Consider the following 14,022-nt stretch of genomic DNA (forward strand, 5'->3'; position numbering starts at 1 on the left):
GGGCGAAGGCGGGCCCGGACCCCCACGTTAATTTAAAAAAAAAAAAAAGAATTTAAGCATGTCATTCAAAATTAATCTTCATTTTCATTTGATCCATGCATGTTAAGTTTAATTGCGTGAGAGAGATTTCTACAGCATCTATGCTAAGTTTAAACAGTTGAGGATTCGTTTATCTATGCGGTCTAATTGTAGTTGGAATTATAATTGGAATGAAAATACATTGTTTTAAAACACTAACATATTATATAGATAATTGGATGTTTAGTAGGTGTAATTTATTTATTTATTGGGTCAAAAAACACTTATGAAAATTCATGAATTTTTTTGTTTTAAATTAATTTTTTTATAATTTTGAATCATTTTGATACGATGATATTAAAAATAAATTTAAAAAAAAAATAAAATTATATAATTAAAAAATATTTTCAAAAAAAAATTATTTAAAAAAACAACCATTATCTTAATCTAAAGCATACTTTAATAAGAAGACACTAAAAAACATGAGTTTTTTTATTGTTCTATTCATCGTTTCACATTATTATGGATGGGTTATGTAAATTTTTTTATTTTTTTAATTTGATTCTCAAATTTTTTTTGTCAACAACTTATTCCTAATTAAAAACCAATTAATTTTGATTTTTTATTTAAAAAAATATCAAAACAAAAGGAAACAAAGTGAAAAAAGGGCTAAACATGAGTAGTTTGCTATAAGTTTCACAAAACATGCATTCTGATCTTTAAATTTTAAAAGTCACACAAATTATATAATTTCAGTACCTCGGTATTTTTTTAATTTAATTTTAATACAAAAGTTCTTTTTTTTTATTTATAGTCCCTAGTTGAGAGAGTAAGGAGACGAGCTGTTGAATTCTCGTATTAAAGAGAGAAAAGTGTTGTTTTTACCAATTTAAGCCACCAAAACATATGATATTTGTGTCAAATAGTTCTATTTTATGATGAAAGCTGACACGACTAAAAAATTGATATCTTCTCCCAAGTGCAGAAGTGTCGAAGTAATAAATAACCTGACAAAACCAAGATCGAACCACAGGAAGGTTAATTGTATAAATTATAAATGATAATAATAACAATAACTACAACAACAACAACAACAACAAAATGAAGAAAAAGAAGAAGAAAATGAGAACTTTGAGATGGAATATTAATGTAAGAATTAAACAATGATAATAACAAATGTCAAGGTTAGAGGTTCCACTAATGGTATGTCAAACAAGTATAGTATAAACTCTTATTATTCAATTGGAAACCACACACAAAAGAGGTTCCAATCAGATTATAGATTGTTAACATGATTACATTAATCATCTTATTCGATTAATGCTAGTACTTGTAAATCTCGTCAAGCATTCATGATTAAAACTTATGTTAACAGGGGCTGAAAAACAAATTCGGGCTTCTTTGTTGTTGCTACAATTTGGACTTGAAAATGGTCTTTTTAGATCTTAGGCTCCACGTAAAAGTTGTAGGCCTATGTTTTACATTGTTATCCATATAAAGTAGACCTAAATCTGAGATCTACAACTCCAGATATGACCCAATTACCGAACGTGTTTCGGTTTAGATTGCACCGACATCTCTTTTCTAAGTTTGGCCATCTCTTTATCCTTCCAATTTCAGTTCTTAAATTCATCAATCAATCCTTTCATTTATATGATAGGTCTGCATTTAAAATGAACATTTACCATAAATTAAAGGTATCTTATATTATTAGATATATTATTATAAAACATGTTTTTATTAAAAAGTTATTGATACTTCAAGTGCAAAATGATAATATAAAAACTTGATAAAAATACACTTTTAAATATCAATCAAAAGCTTATATTAGGTGTTTTTAACCTTTAAAAATCATTAAAAAAAATATTTGAGCTCAGGTTAATTTTGAATTTTGGGGCACTTTTATGATTTTGTTTAGGCTATAAATAGTGATTTCTATTTCTAGATATTTTTTATCAAAAATAAATTGAAAATAAATTTTTAAATGAAAACAATTTGAGATGCGCCTCATGTTTGCTCTAATTGCAAATAAAAAAATAATTAAGGATCCAATCATACAGATCATGCAAAATAAACACATAGGCTAACTTGTTTATCTAGCCCAACAGCAGGGCCCTTACTTCATTTTTTTATTTTATTTTTTATTTTTTTAAATTAATATTTTTTTCTAATTTTTAAATTGATACTTAAATTAGTACCTCTTCTTTATTTTATTTTCATTGGAGACTCTATTTTAAATGATGATTATTTTTTTAGTTATGCATTTAAATTTGAAGAGTTTTTATGATTTAACTATAATTTGTCTATATTTTGCATTGATAAAATTTATTTTTAAAAATAAAAAAATCATATAATACTTCTAATATATGTAGTCTTGCATGATCTTTTCTCTTTTTATTTTATTAGATCAATTTAATTTGCATCTCTATTTCTATTATCATCTTCTTAAATAAAAAAAATTATTTTCATGACCAGATAAATATCTTGTATTTCAAGATCAAATATATTAATCTATGCTTATTTCTTGATTTTTTAAATTTTATTTTCAAGTATTATTAAAAAAAATTATTTATTTATTCAACACATAGTTTTTTATTTTATTAATTATATATATTCATAAAAATTTTAATATTAAATTTTTTTAAATTATATATATATATATACATATATATATATATATATATATCGTATGCATAATTTTTCTTAGAAAATAAAAATATCTAATCCTTCTAGGTAAGATAGTTAAGTAAATGCTAACACATGAGAGCTGGCAAGTTAAAATCCAAAATTTGTAATATATATTAAGATTTTGACGTTTTCAATCCCATCCAAAATGGGTCAGGAGATGATCACATACGAATTCTATTTTCATTTTGGTGGTAGTACTTGGGTCCTTTAAATTTCATGAATCACAAGTCCTGAATGAATATTTTCTCAACATTATCCTCAAGGGGGGTAAGGTACTCACTAATTTTCTTTGAATTTAAAAAATAAAAAAATAATTGATATATTTGTGTTATTTGTTTCAAAAAATTCAAATTTTAAATTTTGTTTCCAACATTTAACATGTTATTTTTAAAACTCTAAATTCTGGATTTTCCAGTAATTTATAGTGTTCAGTAATATTAGTTATAGTATTATATTAATTATATTTATAATTTTTTTCAAAATAAATATAAAAAAAATAACTAATAAAATATTACTTCAGGATTCAATAAAAAGAAATATTGGTGATGAAAGCTGTTGTGTCCACTAAACAATTTCCAGTTTAGTTATCCCTCTTCATAAATGGAGACCTCAGCCATTAATTTCTTGCTGTCCCATCTCGATTATTGGTGGACCTTGAACATTCAAGAACTTTGCTGGCTAATGAATCAGTGGAATTAATGAGGCTAAAAATCGGAGGGACAGCATGGATATTTAGAATTGTAGTTGTTGTTTAAAAATATATTAAAATAATATTCTTTTTATTTTAAAAAAATTATTTTTAATATTAACTTATTAAAATAATTAAAAAATTAGTTTAAATTTTTTAAAAAAATCTTCAAAAATATTTTTTAAAAAAACAAAAACAAACACATTATAAGTTATTTAGACTCAACATTGGAAATTAGAAACTTGCTCCTGTCACACAGTTCCAAAGCCAGCCTTTTTTTCATATTCCTTTATTTAAAATTTTTACAAGTTTCTTAAATTTTATTATGAATGAAAAGTCTAACGGGCCTATTGATTCATGTCATTTATCCAATATGTCATATATGGAATGTTCTAAAGTTAAACTAAAGATTTATTTTATAAAATATAATTTTAGTGTATATTTAAAAGAAAATTAAAAAATTAAAGACAAAAATGAATATTAATTAGAAACATAAATTTTTTTCAGATTAATTGTTAACATGCATGAAAAACTTCAATTTAGTTTCTATAGTTTAAAATTATGCATATTAAATTTTTATTGTTTAAGTTTTTTTTTATCTAAAACTTTATTTTTATTATGTTTCAACCCTTGCATATCGAGAGAGGAAAGAGAGTTGCCAAGGTAAAAAGTAAAGAAAAGGTATTTGGCCAATCACATTCCAGCAATTAAAAGTCTTATTGTTGTAATTTATTCTTAAAACCTTATTTGTTTGTAAGAAAATAGTTTCTTTATAAAAAATAGTTTTTTTAGAAAGTGAATTATAAGAAAATATATTATTTTCAAATGTTTGACAGTGTCATAAAAAATAAGTTTGAAAACGTTTTTCAATATTTGATTATATTATGAAAAATAAATTAAAAAATAATTTATTAATGTTTTTTTCAAGTTTATTAAAATAATAAGAAACAAATCGTACAAGTTAAAAAGTTTAATGAGAATAGAATTCAAAAAAAATCTAATTTCATAAATTATCTCAGATAAAAAAAATAATAATTAAAATAATAAAGATCAAATCTAACAGATAAAAAAATTAAAAGATGATGAAATTAAAATAATTATAATTATAATTTTATAAATTATTTTAAATAAAATAAGTAACAATCAAAAGAATGAGAATCAAATTTGATAGATAAAAAATTTCAATTAAAAAAATAATAAGATAAAAGTAAATAACAATCATAAAAATCAAATTTTAAGGGATAAATTTGAAAAAAAAAATTAAAACATAATATATAGTAATTAAAAGTTTGAGGATCAAATTTGATATAATTAGCAAATAATATAATATTTTTAAATTTTTTACAACTTCTAAAAAGTGTTTTCCATCTAAAATAAAAGGAAAATATTTTTTTAAAAATCAAACGAAATTGTTTTTGATAGAAAAGTGTTTTTTATTGACAGAAAAATATTTTCATTGACCAACTTTTTTAATAATAAATAAATATAGAAAAGTTTGAAAAGATAAACGAAGATAAACGAAGCATTCAGGTTGCTCAGCAGAAAAATTTGAAAAGATAAAAGAAGATAAACGAAGCATTCAGGTTGCTCAGTGATGGGAAGGCATTGAGATGTCTTCTACACGTTTGAGGCCTCACAGCGGAGCACTTGGGAGCAAGTTTTCTTGTTGATTTCTTCTGCTCAGATAGAACTAAATTGTAGTTCATTTAACTAGTTTCGGACAATAATATCACCCATTGCGTTGTGATTCTATGTTAGGGCAGCAAAACTACAATTTCCAAAATCATCAGGCATTGCCACCCTCTACAATGACTATTCGATTAACATGGCAATGTCTAGAGAAATCGAGGTTCGATATGAACAAATACAGCTAGTATCCTGAGGCACCATCAACTGCTATACAGAACTCAAGGCGGAAGAATAATTTGAAAAAAAGAACGAAAACATTCAAGCACAAATACGACACAAACCCAATCAACTGAAAACAGACATTTCAAAGATCAACAAGGTGAAGTTCGAATTGAGTTAACATCCCAAGCCTTTACAGGAACCATTCGATTTTTCATAATAACAAGTCTCAAGTTTCAGAAACAGATCGCCGAAGTTCAACCTTCAAGGTGAGTCCAATCCACATTTGAGAGGAATAATACATTAAATCTTCCTAGAGCCTTGAAGTTCCATCCAACTCTATATATTGCTCGATTAACCAAAAGATAACTCATAGGATAAGAACGTTTAATGGCAAAGGAGGCAAGGATGGAGCCATGAAGTATATAAACAAGGGTTCATCTTTACATTGGTCAGGTGTACGTTTCAAAATATATAAAAGCTGGCTTGAAAGTCGACTGGAGCACCAAGCACTTCAAAGCACAGAAACACGAGGACCACGGGGCCGCACAGGTGTTTTTGATGGGCTCACCCTGAAAATAGAAACACCAGAGGTCAACCAAAGCATTTATCAGTTTTCTGTCATAGAGATTCAGAATTCTCGAGGGAAGAGGAACAGCTTGCTATCTGACCTTATTGGCAATGAACCTATAACCGCACCACTACAGTTGAGAGCAGCTATTGCACTTTCAGCCTGCAGAGGAGTAAAGAGTAATTAAATCACAGATTCTTTCATACTGATAGCCAATTTACAGAAGCACAAAATGAGTCCGCATATCACTAAACTAATAATGAAACCATTCAGATATCGGATAGTATCTTAGCTAGCTAGCATAAGGCGGCAGACAAATAACAAAAATAGTGCAAGAAATATCACTGGGGCAATGGAGCGGCCATGTGGGAGAGACAAATTTCAGTAGACATATATATATATATATATATAAAAAGTTAATTTGGGGGAAACATTTTTTCCAAGGTTTGGGAAGGAACAATATTTCTTTTATTTGTTTTTCAATAGTATATATTAATATAATAATACATATTAAAATATTTAAAATACTTTGAATTAGTAATTCAGTGCATTTATTTCTATTTGAGTATGGAAGAATTATGGTCTTGAGAGTGTCATAATGACACAACAAGGTTTCTTGATCTTTGGTTTTAAAAGTAAGGATGATGCTAACTTGGTTATGGAAAAGGGATCGTGGATGTTTGGCTGGGATCTATTATTCTCCAATTGTGGCTTCCACACTTTGTTCTTAACAAGAACCAAATCACGAAAGTGTCAATATGGATTCACCTTCAGGGATTACCTTTCCCCTTTTTGGCTCGTGACGAACACACTTTTAGTGACACCCGATTTGATTATGCAAGAATTTGAGTGGAATTGGATGCTTCAATACCTATAATTTATGTTTTTCAGCTTCGGTGTAGGTTATCTATAGAGTCCATCACAATTATGGTTGATTATGTATGGAAACCAATAGCTTTTGAAATTTGTAAAGTCATTGGCCAATTATGCATAGCAGCGGCTGAGGTCCCAACCGTGTTGTTGCGGCAAAATCAGTAACCCAAACAGACAAATTAGGTGGAATTAGTTGATCAGTTCAGCCGCCCCATGAACCAAACGACCGGTTGAATACAACAGAGGTCCCGAGAACTATTGTCCTTGAAAAAGGTTGACCAATTCAAATTCCAAGGAATCAATCGACCAGTTAAAACTGCAGGTTACTGCAGAAACAATCGGACCTTCTGATGCTGAGAGAGCAAGGATTAATGATGATGGGGTCAGAAGCTAACTGAATCATGACATGTTGTCTCTTGAGAGGGACTAACACCTATTGACTTCACCAACAAAGGGTTTTATAGTCTCTACATCAACACCTCCTCAACCAAGTGAAACGAGTCTAATCTTCCTAGTCATGAAACTAGACAAAATAGAAAAAAGAGGAAGGGTTGAATTGAAAGACACTGGAATGAAGTGAAAAAAACAGATTGACTAGGATACGAATTTGAAATTTGTTCTAAAAGTTCATCTTTTTGAGCTGTTAGGTTAATCAATTCGTATAATTTTTAAAAATTCAATTTTTGGTATCAAACCTCATTTTTTTCTCGTTTTTCAATCCCTTTTTGGAGGGAGAAGAAAGAGAGAGTCGTCAGATTTCAGTGTAAAGAGAGTTGTTGGTGACAATTTCAGCCACCAAAACAATCGTTCTTTTTGTCAACTAATTTCTTGACTCAGATCTGAGCTTGGAAAGATTTTGATTTTTAGGTTGATTTTAGGTTTTCAGTTGGTTTTTTATGTTTTTCAAAGCCATAGATTGGTTTAGCAAGATTCCTAAAGTCTTTCGAGGTCTTTTATTTATCAAAAATAGGTTGAAAATAGGTTTATTTATCAAAAACTTTGGGACCTTGTTTTTTCCGACACTGTGATTCACAAACAACAAATTATTTACTGATGCAGGCAACACATCTTTTGTTTTAATGATTGGGGCGAATAAACATCTTAGATTTTTTTAGTTTCATTTTGTTTATTGTTGATGATTTTTTTATTATTATTTCTCTACACAATGGTTATTGATTTGTTTAATTAGACTTGTACATAAGCTTTTAATTTACATCTAGGACTTTTTATATGTAAAAAAAAGATGTTGAAAAATTTTGCATGTTCAATTCTTTTATTATGTTTTGATGTTTTTTATTTGATCCTTATTTTTATGATTTCTAATTTACTTTTCCTTGATTCTTTTATAAAAGTTTCAGTGTTTTTAATTTCACCTTTCAATCCAAATTTATAGTATATTTTTTTTATTTTAATCTTCATTCTTTTGATTTTTATCCTTCTGTTAAAGTTTTTATTCTTTACAATTTATCTCTCAAATTGAAAATTTATTATTGCCCTTTGATTTATTTTCCTTTTTTTACGATCTTAACATTCATTCTTTTAATTATTATTTTTTATTTTGGATTTTTTTGTAGGGTTTTTTGTGTAATTTTAATCCTTATAATTTTTTTATATAGAGTAGTTTCAATCTAATAGCATAGGTCACTGTTTGAAAAATTAATGAGAATTGAAATATAATTATCTTTTTTTATTGTTGCCTCGTATTTTTATAATATTATCAAATTAATCAATATTTAACCTAATTATCGAATTTCTCTTACTTCTTTAAAAATATAAGTGTCTCTTGAACTCATTTTTCGATTAAAAAATGGGTCTAGCCCGCAGCGTCAAACAAGCCATCAATCTAGTTCTGGTTTATACTAGCTATTTAAGATATTTTTTATCCAAAAAAAAAATCTCAAGCTTGATTTAAAAGTTCATACATGCATCTAATTAAATAAATTGAGAATTATTTATATAATAAAAAAATTATCACGCTCGATCCCTACCCAACCAAAATAAATCAACCAAACTCAAGACCTAGGTCATGAATTTAATTAGATTCAACAATTATCTTTTTTTATAATTGTTTTATCTAAAATAGACACCTATAAAATTAAGAACCAACAAAATATCAAACTAATTGAAAAAAAAATCAAATCATGGGCCTTATTCTTTTTAATTTTCTTAAAGGCCTTTAATGATTTGAAAAAAAAAAATGGGTTGGTCTGTTTCAGACCCAGAAAAACCTGTTTTGAACCATATTTCGACCTAAAAAAACATAAAAACACTCTAAAATATTCATAGCCTTTAACAACCTAAAAATTATCTCTAAAATCCACAATCAACTTGAAATCAAAATTCTTTACGGGTTCAAATCCACCATTTCAGGCAAGTGTAAGGGAAAAACAATACCTTGTGTAAACTCTACTCATCGAAAGGAACCCAATGAAACCAAAATCACCTATTTTTGTGGCCAAAATCAGTCTCAACCAAGACTCTCTCTCTACCACTAGAATTCAGCCACTCTCCCTCCTCTCTTTCAAACCAGAAACCAAAAATAAAAATAAAAATAAAAAACATTTGGACCAAAATTAGATTTTATAAATTGTTTGAGACTGAAAGCTTATAATCTGACAAATTTGAGAGCTAAGGTGTATGTTTAGCCCCAATTTTAGCAAAACCAACTCTTTTTGTCGTGTTTTTCATTTTAGTCCCCTATCCTTAAATCTTGCCCTTCCTTAATAAATATGGTTTAAACGGCCATCAATTTGAGTCTATAAGGATGCATTAAAAAGATACAAAGAGGAGCTAAAAAAACAAACTACCATAACAATCCACAATGATTTGTTCCTTAGTGAATGGGGAGCAGTGTTCCCCACACCTTTTAGAGTATTACTTAATAAATAATCATATGGCCATTTTAGGATTTCAAAGAGCATAGTGCCCTGCGTCAAAACAACCTTGTCGCCTAGAATCCTTTATTACCTTGCCAAGTGCTAGACTAAACTCCACCTAAATTTGTTTGATGTTGAAAGAGAGTGAAAGTTCAGCATTAGAAATAAAGAAAGAAGTAATTACCATCACAAACTCCACAAAAGCAATACGAGTTGGATGATGATGATCTCCTAACAGCCTCAGGCGATAAACCTGCATCAAATAAGCCAAACCAAAAAAAAAATCACACTAACAGTGTTGTAACACCCAAAAGAAAAGGAGCTTTAAAGTTCACCATAACAAACCTCCCCGCAGAGTGATTCAAAAAAGAGTTTTATATCTGATTGAGTAAACTGCAGAATATTAAGTCGTATTAGCCACAGAAATTAACATCAATTACAATACTTTTCACGGAAAAAAAAAGGGATTATTTTTGTGATGGTAATCCAGATACTCACGTTCCTATCAATATTGGTACAGTAGATAGTTCTTGCACACATTTCACGCTCATCATCATTCTAAAACTTGGAGAAACAAGTGATCAGCAGGGTATACAGCATCAAACTAACACACAAATGTTTACTGTCAGAAATTTGGAATGATTCAATGGCCATATGGCAAAGCATTCTCACCCTGGGCAAAAAGGTGTGATTAACTGGTGCAATGGCTGTTTTGGAGGGCAGCACTTTAACAGGGTAGTATCCAAGCATCGTCCCAGACAGGCTCAAGGCAGCCCGTGCACCTTCTGTATAGCCAACCACCAAAGCATACATAAGCACATAACCATCACACACACACACAATGGAATCCTAAGGTAGGTATTGAGGCATTGCGGCACACATGATCAGCATTACCCTCATCAGTGAACTCAATAAAGGCAAAGTGAAGTACAGAATTGGGATCGCCACAGATACGACAGTCCACAACCTGCACAAGAGAAAGGAACTTGTTCGAAAGTACAGTTCTATGAAAGCTGTCTAGATAAGCAGCTAGATTACCATTACCTGTCCACAATTAATAAATAGAGCTGCTAGTTGCTCTTCAGTGACCTAATTCCATGAAAGAAGCCAATAAATCAGTAGTTAATACAAATAGATGATGCATGCAGAAACCAACATAGAAATCAAAAGAAGTGTAACAATCACAGAGAAGCAACTACCTGTTGATCGATGTCAGAGACATACACAGTCCTGCGAACTGTATCCTCCCGTTGAGCCATACTTGTCCTGCTACTGATTCTACGTTTCACTTGACCATAATTTTTCTTCTGAAACAAGCAAAAATACCCATCAACAAATTCTAGAATTCATAGGCATTAAATTAAGCCCTTTAAAGTTCATTAACCTGAAGGGATAATAAAACCTCTTTAAAATCAAATAAAACTTCTCATTAAAGTTCTCATTTTTAATTTGACCATTTTAGACACACTTGAACAATAACCTTCACCAGCCAAACCAAATATATAATAAAGCTACTTCTGTTTGCTTTTATCTCTTCGAATAATCCAAAACCACAAAACACAAGATTCCAATTCCATATTTCATGTTCAAAATATCTAATTCAGGCAACCAGAAAAACTATCTAAACAAATAAAAACCAACATAAAACAAGCGATTGAACCACATAGTTTCATCTTTTTCAAAACTAGGTCTGTCCTAGTTCAACTAAACCTTGTCAATTCAATTAACCCAAAAAAAACACTACACCAAAAAAAGCATTTAAAATTCCTTTCATTTTTTTCTTTCTTGAAGTTTATGATAAAAATACTTATTTAATCAGCTAAAAAGGCAGTCATTTTTTACTCTTCTAGCAGCATTTCCATTCACTTGTCCATTTCTGTCGAAGCCATTTCCATTCACAACCAAGTTGTTGTTGCTGCTGCTGCTGCTGCTGTTGCCATAAAAACCCCCATTAACTCCATTGAGCCCATTAACTGTACCGAAACTATTGTTGTTGGAAAGTGAAGGAGGCACAAACTCAGCAGCCATGGGGTTTAACTTAGAGAATAATTCCTGCAACTCTCTAATCTCCCTCTTATAACTCTCCCCACCATTTGATCTCTGTTGATGATGATGATTATAAGGAACCTGATGATGGCCCACCTGGGAGACCTTCAAGTACAGAGGCTGAATAAGAGCATTGTTGTTGTGGATGTGATGATCCTGCTCATTTGATGATGATGATACACTTGACTCCGCCCTAAAATTCCCCAAATCAACACTAACATTCTCTCCAACAGCCATGATGTTTTCTCTCTAACAAACCTCAAAATCAACTACAGAACACGAGAAAAACACAACAAATAAACCATTTTTAGCGCTATAAAAATACAAAGACTCAAGACTGAGCTAAAAGAAACAAAACCCACCTCAAAATAACTGCGGAGAAAACTAAAAACAAACCAAAAAAAAATCATAGAGACAACAAAAAAAGAGTAATAAAAATTAAAACTTTACAAAAATTAATAATAATGAACCAAACTTTATAATTCCTTACAGTGCTGTTTGATGTTGTCTGTGTTTTCTTGTTGTGTTGTATTTGGATGTATCGGTTTCTTAGATCTGGTTTTCTTCACATTTTGATCTTGAAATTGTCAGTGAAAGAGAGAATTTGATTGTTGAAGACTGGTCTTTCCTTCCTTCTCTGTTTTGTTTTGCACACCTGGAGACCGTCAGCGTATACTCGCAACACTGCATAATACATAGTCGCCTATCTTACCCGTCTGTTGGATTTTTTTTAACAAAAACATAATATATATATATATGTTTTTAATATAAAAAAAAAAATCAATCATAAACCCCAAAAACTAATAAATGAATCTAAAAAAAATGTTAATGATAATTCGAGAATAAATTAAAAAATATATATTTATAGATTAAAATATTTTATAACTATTAAAATATTATTTAAAAACTAAATAAAAATTAAAATATATTTAACAAAAAAATAAAATTAGAAAGTTGAGAAATAAATGTGATTGTACAAATTTGATATTTAAAATCCAGTCATAGACTCTTATATTTAATAACATTATTTCTTTAAATTATTTTTTATTTAATAAAACCATAAAAAATAAAAATAAAAATGATTAAATAAAATTTTAAAAAATGTTTAAACAAAAGTGTATTGAAAGAATGCCTCCTAGTATAAAAAAAAAATAATGATTTATTTGTAAACTAAGAAAAAATTAAATTATATTTTATTAAAAACCATCATAAAACTTTATTAAAAATTTATTAAAATTTCAAAAATAAATAAAAAATAAAGGATGAAATTGCAACAAAAAAAATTAAAATGATAAACAAATTTAAAAAGTTTAGACTACCATATTTGGGCTGAATATTTTTATTATTATTATTGAAAACACATGCCCCTCTACCTTATCTATCTATCTATCTATCTATCTATCTATCTATCTATCTATATATATATATATAAAAGGTATCTAATATGCTTGTCATTTATCTTTTATTTTTTTGTTGAAAAAAATAAAATAATCAATGCACCTAATTTCAAGTGAATGAAGGATTGCTAAAACAAATTGAGCTTTAATTTGTTTTGTCAAAAAAAACTTAATTTTTAATTTGTTTTTTACCTTAAGACACCTAAAAAACATCATATAAAATTTAATAAACCTATTCATGGCCCCTAGCCCATAAAAAATCCACAAAACCAAAATCCTAGAAAAAAAAACATTTTAAGCATAGATCTATCATTGTAGACAATAAGAATGAAAAATAACATCTAGATAAGACTCCTCTTATCGATCAAAACTTATTGACACCAATTTTTTTTTTTATGGATGAAATCAATATTAACTTATACTTTCTCTTTTTTTTACTATAATTCAGCCAAACACTCTCTCATATCTTTTAAATCAATTACCGAAAATAAAAATTTCTACCACATTTGAATATTTCTTCTTTGTTTTACACTTCGATCTCCTGGTTTCAATTTGGTCACTCCTTCATAATTATAAGCCCCGGATAAAACAAAATTTTATAGGACAGTTAAATAAATATTAAGATAAGTAGTTATTTTGAATTATTACCTTTCTCATAACCCAATTATGGGTTATTGACACGACTAAAAGATTAATGTCTTCTCCCAAGTGCAAGAGTGTCGAAGTAATAAATAATCCGGCAAAACCGGGGTCGAATCACAGGGAGGTTAATTGTACAAATTATAAACAACAATAATAGTAACAATAATAATAATAATAATAATAGCTATAATAATACCAATAATACTAGTAGTAGTAGTAGTAACAACAACAATAATAAAGAAGAAGAAGAAAAAAAAAATGATGAGAACTTTGAGATGGAAAATTAAAGTAAGGATTCAACAACGATAACAAACAATGTCAAGGTTAGAGGATCCACTAATGGTATGTCAAACAAGTATAATATAAACTCTTATT

General features: G+C 28.6%; 1 protein-coding gene across 2 annotated transcripts; it reads right to left on the minus strand.

Annotated features, from left to right (window-relative positions):
- Positions 1-5,360: 5,360 nt before the first annotated feature.
- Positions 5,361-12,321, minus strand: LOC105135021 (polyadenylate-binding protein-interacting protein 11-like). 2 transcript variants are annotated; one of them, XM_011039690.1, is made up of 11 exons: positions 12,099-12,321; positions 11,405-11,877; positions 10,762-10,869; positions 10,607-10,651; positions 10,457-10,529; positions 10,235-10,347; positions 10,061-10,120; positions 9,908-9,955; positions 9,747-9,815; positions 5,914-5,975; positions 5,361-5,814 (listed from the first exon to the last, which is right to left on the minus strand). In XM_011039690.1, the coding sequence occupies exons 2-11, from the start codon at positions 11,843-11,845 to the stop codon at positions 5,757-5,759; spliced, it is 1,077 nt and encodes a 358-aa protein (XP_011037992.1). In that variant the 5' UTR covers positions 11,846-11,877; positions 12,099-12,321; the 3' UTR covers positions 5,361-5,756. The 2 variants fall into 2 exon arrangements, with proteins under 2 accessions (XP_011037992.1, XP_011037993.1); XM_011039691.1 differs by lacking the exons at positions 9,908-9,955; positions 10,061-10,120.
- Between the last annotated feature and the right edge of the window lie 1,701 nt (positions 12,322-14,022).

This window comes from Populus euphratica, unplaced genomic scaffold, assembly GCF_000495115.2.
Source record: "Populus euphratica unplaced genomic scaffold, PopEup_1.0 scaffold172.1, whole genome shotgun sequence".
NCBI lineage: Eukaryota > Viridiplantae > Streptophyta > Magnoliopsida > Malpighiales > Salicaceae > Populus > Populus euphratica.

Coding starts and splice junctions, on each gene's coding strand:
- LOC105135021 (XM_011039690.1), bottom strand. CDS start 11,845: ATGGCTGTTGGAGAGAATGTTAGTGTTGATTTGGGGAATTTTAGGGCG. Junction 10,530..10,606: donor TATTTATTAATTGTGGACAG/GTAATGGTAATC, acceptor TCTCTTGTGCAG/GTTGTGGACTGTCGTATCTG. Junction 5,976..9,746: donor CTTTTGTGGAGTTTGTGATG/GTAATTACTTCT, acceptor ACTCCTCTGCAG/GCTGAAAGTGCAATAGCTGC.